Here is a 13,001-nt window from a genome sequence, read left to right on the forward strand (position 1 = left end):
AAAGATCCTATTCTATCCTTGACTTGGTTCCCCAAGTTTTCCCTTTCCTTTCTAGAGTTCTCTTTGACTTCCCACTAATATTTCCAGCAGTTTTCTCCCATCCTAGATGCTACATGACCTTACACCCCATTCTCTTGTCTCCTTGAAAATTGAACCTTTCTTCCTCATTTCAGCACCCTTCAGTCTCAGCTCAACACATCAGCACTGAGAAATGCTTAGGGGCATACAGGAGAAATACAGTTATTGTAACTGAAGAGAGAAAAGGTGTGGTCCAGAAGCAATTGGAGAAAGGAGGATCAATCAAAAATAAAGAAGTATTTACAGAGTACATCCTAGGCACAAGGCAGTGGCTGTGGGAGATACAAAAGAAAGAACTCAAAGTCCACTAGGAAGATAAGGCGTGTGCACCTAAGGAGTTAACTGAGAGTCCAATTTAGAAAAGAAGAATGATGTAAACAGTAAATGCTATGGTGGGGGTCAGAGGAGCTAGGGTTCCCTGTAACTTGGAGTGGCCAGGAGGAGATGGGACTGCAGCTGAATCTTCAAGAGATGGGCTGGGTTTAAATAGGCAGATAGAAGGGAATGGAGCATGGGAGGCAGGGGGAGAATGTGAGGAAAAGTGTGGAGGTGAGAATGAGCCTGGTATTACAGATAGACAGTGAGACTCTTCATATAAATATATGTAGGCTGGATCAGAATTGTGGGCAGCAGTTGGGAAGTTCCTGAAACAATTCCGAGGCAACTGTGGTACTGTGTGAGGTGGTGTCCTTGTTGCTGGTCTCAGCTCTGTGTGACCCTGGGCTGGTCATTTGTTATTGGTGAGTTTCTGTATTCTTGAAGATGGTAACAGAATGATTTTTTACCCCACAAGGCTGCTGTGAGAATCAAATGAACTGATTTATGTGAAAGTGCTTCCTAGACAGTAAAGTACCATGGCTACTGCATGTAAAGTCATTTTATTGATCATAGTAATCCAGGATTGAGGTGAGGAGTACCTAAACAAGGATGGTAGGAGTGGGGATGAAAAGCAAGGAGAACATCTCAGGGAGGCTTCACATGATAGAATCAATGACTTAGTGACCTATTGACTATTTCAATACTGTGCCTCAAGGATTTGCTCTGCAATTGTGCATGTGCATGCTTATTCTCCTGAGGCAGTTTGACTCCTTTATGAACTGGCAGCCATGGCAGTAAGTTGCCATAGCTGAAAAACTCATTATCCCACAATCAACCTGTGAAAAAGCCTCTCTAAACTTCCCTAGGCTAGTCCTTGAACAGTATACAAATAATTCATCACCATGTCTGTACTTGAAGCTTTTCCAGCCAGATAAGACATCTCAGGACTTGTGTGTCACATGGAGGATCCCATCCCATCCCATCATCTTCAGTAGATTGCCCTTTCTACCATATCTACTTAAAACATCCTTAAAATACCTTAACTTGATCTCTCTCTGCTAGGTATTATTCTATATCTATCCCCTCTTTTGTGGCTAAATTCCATCAGACCAATACAAATAGTGCCTCCGCTTTCTCTTCCTCTCCTCTGCAGTCTGGTTTCCAACTTCGTCAGTCAACGGACACTACTGTCCCGAAACTTACCAATGATCTCTTACTTGCCACATCTAATGGCCTTTTTTCAATTCTCATCCTTCTTGACTTTTCCGAAGCCTTTGACACTTGATCACTTTCTTTTTCCTGATATTTTTCTCTCTAGGTTTTTGTGACATTGTTCTCTCTTATTTCTTCTCCTACCTGTCTTCTTTGCTGGATCTTCCTCCAAGTTATGCCCAGCAATTACAGGTTTCCCCCAAGGCTCTGTCCTGGACCCCATTCTCTGCTGCTTCCATACAATCACACTTGGTGATCTCATCAACTTCCATGGATTTAATTATCATCTCTATGCAGATGACTCTGAGATCTGTTTGTTAGCCCTAATCTCTCCTGACCTTCAGTCTCACATCTCCAACTGCCTGTTGGACATCTTTAATTGGATATGTGGAAGACATCTTAAACTGAACATATTCCAAAACAAACTCACTATCTTCCCCTCCCTCACCCTCTTCTTTTCCAAATTTTCATATTATTGTTGAGAGCTGCATCATCTTCTCAGCAGCTTACATTCCCAACCAATGTGTTTCCACATCCTTCCTGTTGGTTCTACCTTTGCAATATTTCTTGTATACAACTTTCCTCCAGTGTTGCCATCACCCTAGTGTAGGCCCCTATCACCTTATGCAATAGCCTACTGAGTTGATATCCTCCCCTCAAGTCTCTCTCCCACTCAACTATCCTCCATCCTCCATCCAATCCATCCTCCATTCAGCTATCAGAGTGATTCTCCTCAAGCATGGGTCTGACCATGTGCCTCTCCTATTCCATAAACTCTAGTTTATTACCTTCAAGTTCAAATATAAAATCTTATTTGGTTTTTAAAGCCCTTCAGAACCCTGGCCACACCCTACCTTTCTAGTCTTCTTGCACTACCTTCCTCCTAATACTCTGCAATCCAGTGACACTGGCCTCTTTGCTGTTCCTTGCATACAAGGTTCCATCTCCCAGCTCTAGTTCATCTCAGTGACTGGAAATCACATCTTTGGAATTCTCTCCATCCTCCTCTCCACCTCCTGGCCTCTCTGAAATCTCATAATGAATCCTCCTTCTGCCAGAAACCTTTCCTGGTCTCTCTTAATGCTGGTCCCTTCCCCTGAGATTACCTCCAATTTATCCTGTATATAGCTTTATAATATACATTGTTGGAATGTTTTCTCCCCCATTATAGCATGAGCTTCTTCAGGGCAGGGATTTTTATTTTGGCCTCTTTAGGGCTTAGCACAGTACTTGGCACAGGGTAAGAATTAAATGAAATTAATTCTTTTGACTTAATTTGACTCGCGGTGCCAAAAAAATGGAAACCAAGAGGGATGCCCATCAGCTGGAGAAGGGCTGAACAAATCTTGGTATCTGAACGTAATGGAATATTATTGTGTCATAGGAAATTATGAGAGAACATTTTGTGAGAAGCCTGGGAAGATTTGATTGAACTGATGCAGAGTGAAATGAGCAGAACCACGACAATTTTTATTACAACAACAGTGTTAAAAACAAGCAAACCAATTTTAGAGACAAGAAATTTGACTGAGGCAGAGACCAGAATGATTCTAGAGGATGATGAAGCAACAAGATGAAGACTCAGATGTGACGGCCTCAACACGCAAAACATTATTGGACATGACCGATCTGAGAATCTGTTCGTTCATGTGTTGTCCTCTAGTGGGGGAGTGTACCGTGCCCCGGGACCCCCTCTCCCCCATGCCCAGGCTTTGGCCCAGGTAATGGGATTCAAACCCAGCAGGGTTCGGGCCTCCAGCGGCTCTTGAAGCAGGCCCTGATGCTTTGGCTCCCTTCTGGGGAAGGGGGGAGCACTTTCATGGTCGGGAGCCACCCTTGGGATTTCCCTCCTGTCCCCGCAGGAGAACTCAGGACGTTTCTGCAGCTCTCGCGCGGCTCTCCGAGATCCCCGAGGTGGCTCGGGTGGGTTTTTTTGTTTTCAAGCAATTTAGAAAACATGCAAACTTGCGCGCGCCTTCTCGGCCCGGGACCGCCGGGGGCGGTCGGGGAGGCGGAGGGGCGGGGCTTGCGGCGCTGGCCCCGCCCCCGCCCTCCCCTCGGGGCTGGGCCCGAGCCGCCCGGGGCCTCTCTCTGTCCCAGCAGTGCCTGCAGCCGGCTCGTCCCGCTCTTCCTCCTCCTCCCCCCGCCACGTTCGCCGCCGCCCCAGGACTCAGTCGATCCTCCCCAGAAGCCTTCGCCGCCGCCGCCGCCGCCGCCGCCGCCGCCGCCCTCAGGATGGTGATCCGCGTGTACATCGCGTCCTCCTCCGGCTCCACCGCGGTAAGCGGGGCCCGGCCGAGGCTTTGCTCGCTGGCCCCGTCCGACGGCCCAAGTTGCCCGACACCCCAGCTCTCCGCCCCCGGCCCCTTTGCCCCCCCCCCCAGCACGCATCCCGCGGGACTCGCCAGGGTACCACGGTTCATCCGGGAAAGGAAAGCAGCGCAAAAGTTAGCTGCCCCGTGGGCATACGGGCACACAGGGTTTAGGCTGAGGGAACATTCCAGAGGGGGAGACTGAGTCACATCGTGATTGGAGGGGGGGGGGCTTCCGTCGATGCCTCCCGAGATACTAGGGATTCATGGAGGGAGGGTGGCACACTTGGGATGAATGTGGACGACAGGGAGGCTTCATTTGGAGAGGCCTGACAGCACTAGATAAAATGGGGAGGTGGGCTGGGCCTTTAGGCAAAGGATGCCAAGTTGGATCCCTTGAAGTTGCGGAGGGCCCCAGCTTTGCCCGCTGCTGTTTGCCTCCCTTTGTCGCTTCCCCGGCTCTTTTCTTTCCATAGGTTCCAATTCCTCTCACGCCCAAGCACGGAGAACTGCCAAAGAAAGGAATAAGGGGCATATTCTTTCTATAGGGGCATGAACAAGAGGCTCCCTTTACTGCCCTTTCATTTTAATTTCTGAAAACCACTTTTAAGTAGCTGGGAAGGGGGGGGAGCAGATATTCGAGATTCGATAACCTGGGGTGGAGTCTGAGTGTGTGTTTGTGATAGATGGAAGTGCTTCCCTCCGTCTTCCCCATATCCCTAAAGAAAGACCAACAGTAGGGAGAGCAGATGTCTGGGAGTTAGAGGAAGTGGGTAAGGCCCTTGGGAGTAGGGGCTCCTTTTCTCAGGCTTTTAGAACAGCAGCAAAAAGGCTTGGGGTTGGGGGTGGGCCCAGAGCGTCTGTGAAATCCCAGGGCTGGGAGGTGGAAACTGGTAACCATGCTGGAGGGCAGGGGACTTGTTCAGAGCAGGCCATATGGGCATCTCTGGAAGTTCCTGACAATCACATGCATAAAGACTGGTTCTTTTTGTCTTTGACTTTCCAGCACCTAACACCATGCTTTGCACAAAGGAGGCCCTTGCAACTAAAGGACAAAACATTCAACTAGCAATTTTATGCCTTAGGTGAATAAGATCATAGATAGAGAGTGGGAAGAGACCTTGGAGGTCATGTGGTCCAGTCTCCTTAGTTTGCAGAGAATGAAAGTGAGGCCAGAAGAGGTAAGATGACTAGTCAAAAGTCATTCACGTAAGTGGCTCTGCCTCCAAACCCAGCACTCCTACTTCTATTCTGCAATCTGACCTTCAAAGAAAAGTCTAGGCCACGGTGGTTTTGGGAGCATTTCCTTTTCCTGAATGTTTTATGTTTTGGTAGCATGGGAGATGGGGTGAGAGAAGAAAGTAGACTCTGATAGAGTTGGACAGCTAGGTGGTGCAGTGGATAGGGTGATAGGCCTGGAGTCTGGAAAACCTAAGTTCAAATCTAATGTCAGACACTTACTAGTTTTGTGACCCTGGCCAACTCATTTTACCGTTTGCCTCAGTTTCCTCATCTGTAAAATGAGCTGGGGAAGTAAATTGCAAACCACTCCAGGATCTTTGCCAACAAAACCCCAAATGAGGCCACAAAAAGTCGGACACGATTGAAAAATGACTGAATCTGATAGAGATAAGTACAGCTTCTAAAGCTCATTTTGTTAGACTAAACCAAGACAGTGGGCAGTCACAGTGACACTAAAAAAAAAAAACAAAAAAACTAAACTAAAAAACTAAAATCTAACTGCTTTGTGGGAAGGAGATTCATTTTGGCCATCATCTACTTTTCCCCACTCCCCACCCCAACACACACTAGACAAATGGACCCATCATAAGGAACCTAGTTTGAGTAACAGTGATTGTACCTCCATCCCATTAGGCCTCATATTTCAAAATAATCTTTGTACACTCACAAGGCTTCTCACAGATAGTAGTACAATACTGCTTCTGCTTGCCCTATTTTCTATTGCTGGATCATTAAAAAAATAAAAACAGCCTTCCCCACTCCCTTGGTCATTAACTCTTCAGACTTGAGCAAAGAGCTCTCTTCGCATCTTTTTCTCCTCTTTGGCACCAGGACTTTGTATTCTCTGGACTAGAGCTCCTGATTCAATTTCCATTTTGTCCCAGTAGCAATTTTTTTCCCCATCCTCCAATGATCAATGGCCACCCCCACTGTTATTTCATTCAGCTGCTGCTGCTAACTAATCATAGGGTCTTCCTGGAGTCCTCCATAAAGTTAGTGGTTTGGGAGACCCAGGCAATAATAGATCTTCAGGTGCTAAAGAAATTAAAGTTTTTATAATGAGACTTAGGTTGTTTATTTTATTGTTTTTGGAGGTGCCTGTTGTAATGAATGTAAATAACTGTGCAGGTGAACCTTGCTGTAAAAGAATCTGCTATCTGAGAATCAGAATTCACTAAACATCAGTTGGTTCCTTTTAATTCAATTCAGCAAACATTTATTAAGCACCTACTATTTGTCGGGAACCTTGCTAAGTGCTGGGGATACGAAAAGAGACAAGACCATCCCCACCCTCGAGGAGCTTCCTGTGAAGTGGGGGAGACAACACGCAAACAAACATATCCGAAGCAATAGAAAATAATTAAGACAGGGAAAGCACTGGAATTAAGAGGGGTAGGAGAAGGCTTCCTGTAGAAGATGGGATTTCATTTGGGATTTAAAGGAAGCCAAGAGCTCAGTAGCCAGAGCAGAGGGGGGAGAAAGTTCCAGGAGTGGGGACAGCCAGAGGAAAAAAAATGCTGGGAGCTGAGAGATGTCTGGGTGGTGGAGCCACCTGGACACCGGTGTCACTGGATCTCAGGGTTCGTGTTGGGAGTAAGGTGTTAGAAGCCTGGAAAGGTGGGAGGGGCTAGGTTATAAAGGGCTTTGAATGCCAAACAGAATCTTGCATTTGTTCCTGGAGGCAATAGGGAGCCCCAGGATGGGGAGGAGGGGGAAGGGGGTGATTTGATCAGATTACAAAAGGATTCCTCAGTTTACAATAGGATTTGTCCCAGGGGGCCTTTAAATACACAGCCCTCCTGTTTTTATTTAAAATAGGATTTGATTTATAAGAACTCTTGGGCTCAGCTTTGCTGGAGCATGCCTGTTGCATGAAGTGAGGCTTAGCTGTTGGGGCCCAAGCTGGAACTATTTGAAGCTTGTTTCATAAACAACTTTGCTCTAGTGCTTTGCGATTGCTTCACTATAACCCTGTGGGGTAAGTAGGGGAGGGTGATTTCTCCCTTTCACAGATGAGGAAACTGAGAGTCAGACAGAGAAAGTGACTTGTTCCCAACCACCCTGCAAATGATCAGATTGGTTTAGAGACTACTAGGTCTAGAGCTGGAGGAGGCCTCAGAGGCCAGCTAGTCTAACATCTTCATTTTATAGCTGAGGAAACCAACAGAGGGCCTCTGTGGGGAAGTGATTTACTTACCCAAGGCCCCACAAGCTATAAAGGGCAAAGCTGGGACTTGAACACAAGTCCTCTGACTCATTCTTTTTCTTTCACTTTGCCTTTGGTCTCTGGCCATTTTCTGACCTTTCAGGTCATAGAAATGACCATTTGAAGTAGTTTCCTTGAGAAATATAGCAATTGGTAAGATAAATCTTATTTATTTCGCCTTTCTTTCCTATCTTGTCCCAAACACCTCTGTTATTTAAAAAAAAGATAAGAAAAACTCTAAGTTTATCCTTGATGCTCACACCCTCTTTAAAGAGTCTGTGTGATGTTGTGGGGAAAACGAATGTGTTAGCAGGCAGAAGACTCAGCGCCATCACTTGGACAAACATTGGAGCCTTGGTATCCTGGTATCAAAAATAGGAATGAAATATAAGCCCTACTGAGCTCCCAATGTCGCTGTCGTGATCCAGTGGGGAACATGATGGCCTTGTATCTGTTAACAAGGATGAAGTACCTACTATTCTCCAGGCCACAGTGCTAAGTGCTGGTGACAAGGATGAAAAAATCCCTGTCTACCAGGAGCTTACATCCAAATTGGAGAGACAGTAAGGACATACAAAATGTGTGCAGCCCAAACATAAAGTTAATAAACGCACATACGTCCAAAGTAGTTAACAAGTTCTTTATCCAGTTTAAGAGAGAAGATGTTAACAGTGAGGGGATCACCATGTAGAAGAGGGTGCCTGATTGGCATCTGAAAGAAAGAGAGGCACTCTGAGGTAAGAGGAGTGCATTCCAGACATGGAGAACAGCCAGTGCAAAGGCACAGAGACTGGAGATTGAGTGTTGTGTGTGAGGAACAAAGAAGACCAATTTGGCAAGATCACAGTGTTGGGAAGGGGAGTGATGTTCATTGAAGACTGAAAGCTATTTTGAGGCCAGGTTGTGTAGGGTTTTCAAAGAATTTAAAAAAAAAAAAGTTAAAAGTTTGTATTTTATCGTAGAGGCAATAGGAAGTCAGTGGAAGTGGTTGAGCAGAAGAGTCATCTGGTCAAATCTAATTTTAGTTCTTAATTAAAGTTCCTTTGGCAGTAGTCTGTAGAATGGCCGGTAGTGGTTAGAGACTGGAGTTAGGGAGGTGGCTTAGGAGGCTGTTGCAGTAGTCTGAACAAAGTTGTGGCTTCATCATTGGAGAAATGAGGTTGGATGTGGGAAATGTCTGGAAAGTCAGAATGACAAGTTTTGGCAACTGATTGGTTATCTGGGATGAGGGAGTGAGAGCAGTCCAGGATGATAAGGTAATAATACTGATAATAGCATCCTTATGATCATGAAGATAATACTTCGAAACCCAAGACACTGGAAGGATGGTAGTATCTTTGGCAGAAATGAGGAAGTTTGGAAGACAGAAGAGTTTGGGGGGGGCGGTGTGTATGTGTGTGCAGGTGTAAAATGGCTTCAGTTTTGGAAATGTGGAGTTGAAAATCTCTCCAGAACCTACTTTTAAACATCCAGTTGGCAATTTGTAATAAGGGACTGGTGCTGGGGAAACTGTGAGACTGGAGCTAGGTATCTGGATAAGGGATTCAGCTGTAGTGACTGCCCATGGCTTCTGTTCTACCAGTAGAGTGTTCTTGACATGTTAGGTGCCATTATTTAACACCTGGAAATGAGAAGGAGGATGGGAACCCTGGCCTTGGTTTCCTTGGGGAAGAGACCAAGATGACTTGACAGCTAATGGAGGAGAGTAGAAGGTAAAAATAGGTATATGTGGGACTGAGGTGGTCAAATCAACACCATTTCTTCATTTATTTTGAAAATAATGTTTAATTTTTTCCAATTACATGTAAAGATAGTTTTCTGATAGTTTTTAATAAAATTTTGAGTTTCAAATTTTTTCTCCTTCCCCAAGATGGCAAACAATCTCATATAGGTTATACATGTGTAATCATGTAAACATATTTCCACATTGCTACCATATAAGGAGCTGCTATAAATATTTTTGTACATGTCTTTCCTCCTTTTTTATGATCTCTTTGAGATACAGACTTAGTGATATTACTGGATCAAAAGATATGCACAGTTTGATTGCTCTTTGGGCACAGTTCGAAATTGTTCTCCAGAGTGGTTAGATCAGTTCACAATTCACCAACAATGCATTAGTGTCCCAATTTTCCCCACATATTCTCCAACATTTATCATTTTCTTTTTCATTCATTTTAGCCAATCTGATAGGTGCAACAAGCACTTATTAAGTGTTTACAGTGTGCCAGGCATTGGGGATACAAAGAAAGCCCTCCCCCCTCAAAAAATATTCCAAAACCCAGACCCTACCCTCAAGAAGCTTGCATTCTCTTTGAGGGAGGAGAAAAGAAGTGATTTACCCAGAATCCCTCAGCTATCATGTGCCAGACCCTAGACTCTAAACCAGGTCCTTCCACTCAAACCCAGAGTGCTTTATAATTCCAGTGTCAGTGTTAGGAAAGCCTGGCCAACCCCAAACAGACTTAGGAGCCAAGAAGTCTCCTAATTTTAATGCTTGATTCTGTTTTAGGCTGTCAGAATTAGAGAGGGAAGATACAAACAAAATATCTATTATGAGAGAAAGAGCAGCTCCTCTTTAGGCCTGATGTAGCCTGCCTGCAGGAATGAAGTTGGGAAATAGAAGGCTAGACCCTCCGAGCTTGGGGACATGATGGGATCCTTAATGCTGATTTTTGGCTTTCTTCATTGAAACATTGTAGGTGCTTCAACCTTGTGGCAGCCATTCACATGCAAGTAAAAATACGTTTCAAAGCCAAACACTCTATAGTCTTTATGATATCCGGAAGATGCTTTATTATTACTATATTTGTGGAATTGAGTGACAAATTATTTCCCCTTTGCTGGTGTGGTCAGTTAAGAGTTAACTCGCCTAATTCGTTTTGCTCGTCTCTTACCAGTACACAGAAAACACCAATCCAGAACAAATCCAACAGTAATTCAGAATGTGTCCTGCTGATGATAGCTACATGCTAACATTCAAAAAAGAACTTTTATTTGGAATGGAATAATTTGCCAAAGATACCATTGTTAACGGGCATCTGTATATAATAATTTCACGGCCTTTAAAGTTTCTTAATGGCATATAATGCCTTGCCCCTAAGGAATGCTCCATAAATAGTCATTAATGTTGATGTGTTGGACTATAAAGTAAAATATAGTTTTATGATACTTTTAAGATTTCTATGCTTTATTCTCTCTAGTCAGTTTTGAAGTGTCTTCATGGTGGTGGTTTTCTAGGGTCAACTCCAATCTCCTAAACTGGCTTGAGTTGTGCGGTTGGTTGTGAAAGCCCAGTGTTGCTAGTGAGATATCCCAGGAAATACGCCCCCTGCAGCTGGTGGGGTGAAATGACCAAGGCCTGCCCATGCCTGAGCTGCCATCTTTGTTTGTTGTGACAGACTTCCAGAAGAAAAGGAAAAACCTTTGACTCTCCTGCCAGTCTGAGACGTGAATTCATTTCCACTTGAGACTGGAAGGATGTCTTATGACTGAACCCAGCTTTTGCGAGTCACGGACTCCCACTGAACCTCCATAATAGATAGTGTTGGAGAAGGTGGCAGTGCAGAGAACCAGCAGACTTGGCAGGAGAGAGACCCAAAGTCCTGGTAGTTCGATCTATTACTAACTCAAAAAGCAACATGTGGGTTTTTATATGACCATTAAAAAAAAAGATACTTTATGTAAGGGATTAAAACCAGAAGCATTTGGAATGAAGTGAAATTGCAACGCATTGTAAGCTTTTGGCTAGGACACTGAACCCAGAGAATGAAGGATCTGTTGGCTGTGTGATTTGGGTCAGTTGCTAACCTTTCTGTGCCTCAGTTTCTGGATCTGCAAAGTAAAATTAATATCTGCTACTTAGCCTCACATGGCAAAAACAAGTGTTAGAAAATGTGTAAAATACTTAGTTTCAGGGGAAGAAACATGCTTTAAGAAGTGTTATTTCACATTAAGAGCAAAGAGAAATTAGGGGACTGAAAAGTGGTGTTGAGTCTCAGGGATTGTGGAGCCCTCAGGAGCTCTGATGTGATTGGTGTGGGCACTGGTTTTGATTATACCCCATACATGCCTCAGTAGATGGTCTTCTGAAATGCTGTGGCCTGGGGGCCAGTCCCTGGAAGTGAGGCTTTCTGAGTTTCCTTACTCAGGCAGGTCATAGGATCCTATACATCAAGCTGGAAGGAACCTTGGAAGGATATCTGGCCCAATCCTCTCATTTTATAGATGAGGAAATTGAAGCCCACAGAAGTTATGTGACTTGTTCATGTGACTTGATCATGCCTTAGATCAGTGCTGGCTGTGTGATCTTGGGAAAGCTACAGCACCTCTCAGCCTCAGTTTCCTTCTCTGTAAAATGCCCAATGTTAAGCAGGTATTAAGTGGCAGAGCTAGGATTTGAAAAACCCAGGTCCTCTGACTTCAAATCAAGCACTCTTTCCACTCTGCTGTCTTTGGGTGCCAGACAGTGTGTGGCCAAGTCTATACTGGAAGTCCTTCTACCTCACTGGCGTCTGCCAGAGTTTGTGTGCCAGTGATGCAGCCTTGGAGAGCACAGGGCCGCGTTCAGTGTTCCTGTGAGGCAGAGAAGTGGGACTTTGGGGTGGATGAATTCAAAAACTTTGAATACCTTGCCTTGTGAATTAGCTGGATTTGGAGCTTTGTAAGAAGAAGCCTCCTCAGTCATTGTGAAGACTTTCAGTTGCTTTTTGCACAGAAGGAAAGAAATCTCAGAAATTGCCACTGAATCCCTCAAATGCTATTCGTGAGTGCAAGAGGAGTGAAGTGGAAGGTGACCAGAGGATAAGAGAAGGGCCTTTGGACTTGTAGAATGACTGGAGAGGGAGCCTGACGAAACCAGAATAAGGTTCTATCTGTCCCACATATTGAAATGCTGATGGCTCTTTGGGGACTGGGAAGGTTGGAATGGGACTTAGCAGTTTTCAAATACCAGGCAATTCCAACTGGAAGTTGGATCAAGATAGCTGACTTTCCTGGGATAGTCACTTACAAGGTGCTGGTGATATGGATTGTCTATTGGTCGTATGCTTGTCTCCACTCAGGAACTATGTGATGACCTGATGCTTTGGTTTATGGGGGAGAGGGTGGGATTGGATCATAGGATCTTGGATGGAGAGCTGGTAGGAACCTCAAAGGTTCAGTGCCCTCATTTTACAGATGAGAAAACTGAGGCCCAAAGAGATGAGGAGACTTGCCCACATGACTCTACCTCAGCTCCTTGCTAGCTGTGTAGTGCTGAATAAGCCATTTAATGTCTCTCAGCCTTGGTTTCCTTATCTATAAAATGGGGATAATAATAGCACCTCCTTCATAGGGCTGTCATGATGATTAAATGAGATAACGTATGTAAAGTGATTTACAGACCTTAAAGCTCTCTATAAATGCTAGCAATGATGCTCGTTAGCAGTAAATTTCCTTCCAGCTGTGACATGTTATGTTTCCTAGGACTTGATTTAGCATTTGCTGAAGCCAAGGTTGTGCAAGAGGCTATCAGGTGGGGACCCTGTGGCCTCGAGGCCGCATGTGAACTTCTAAGTCCTCCAGTGCAGCATTTTGATTGAGTCCAAGTTTTACAGAACAAATCCTTGGATTTGTTTGGATTCAATCAGAGG

At 44.8% G+C, this 13,001-nt stretch overlaps 1 protein-coding gene across 1 annotated transcript in view; it reads left to right on the top strand.

Moving 5' to 3' along the window:
- The first annotated feature begins 3,599 nt into the window (after window positions 1-3,599).
- The window catches only part of SH3BGRL (SH3 domain binding glutamate rich protein like), an 87,561-nt gene continuing 78,159 nt past the window's right edge, over window positions 3,600-13,001 (top strand). Inside the window, exon 1 of the mRNA XM_072627019.1 lies at window positions 3,600-3,888. Within this exon, the coding sequence (XP_072483120.1) occupies window positions 3,844-3,888 (45 nt within the window). The 5' untranslated portion in view covers window positions 3,600-3,843. The remainder of the gene's footprint in view (window positions 3,889-13,001) is intronic.

The sequence above is a fragment of the Notamacropus eugenii genome, chromosome X (assembly GCF_028372415.1).
Source record: "Notamacropus eugenii isolate mMacEug1 chromosome X, mMacEug1.pri_v2, whole genome shotgun sequence".
In the NCBI taxonomy this organism is placed as follows: Eukaryota; Metazoa; Chordata; class Mammalia; order Diprotodontia; family Macropodidae; genus Notamacropus; species Notamacropus eugenii.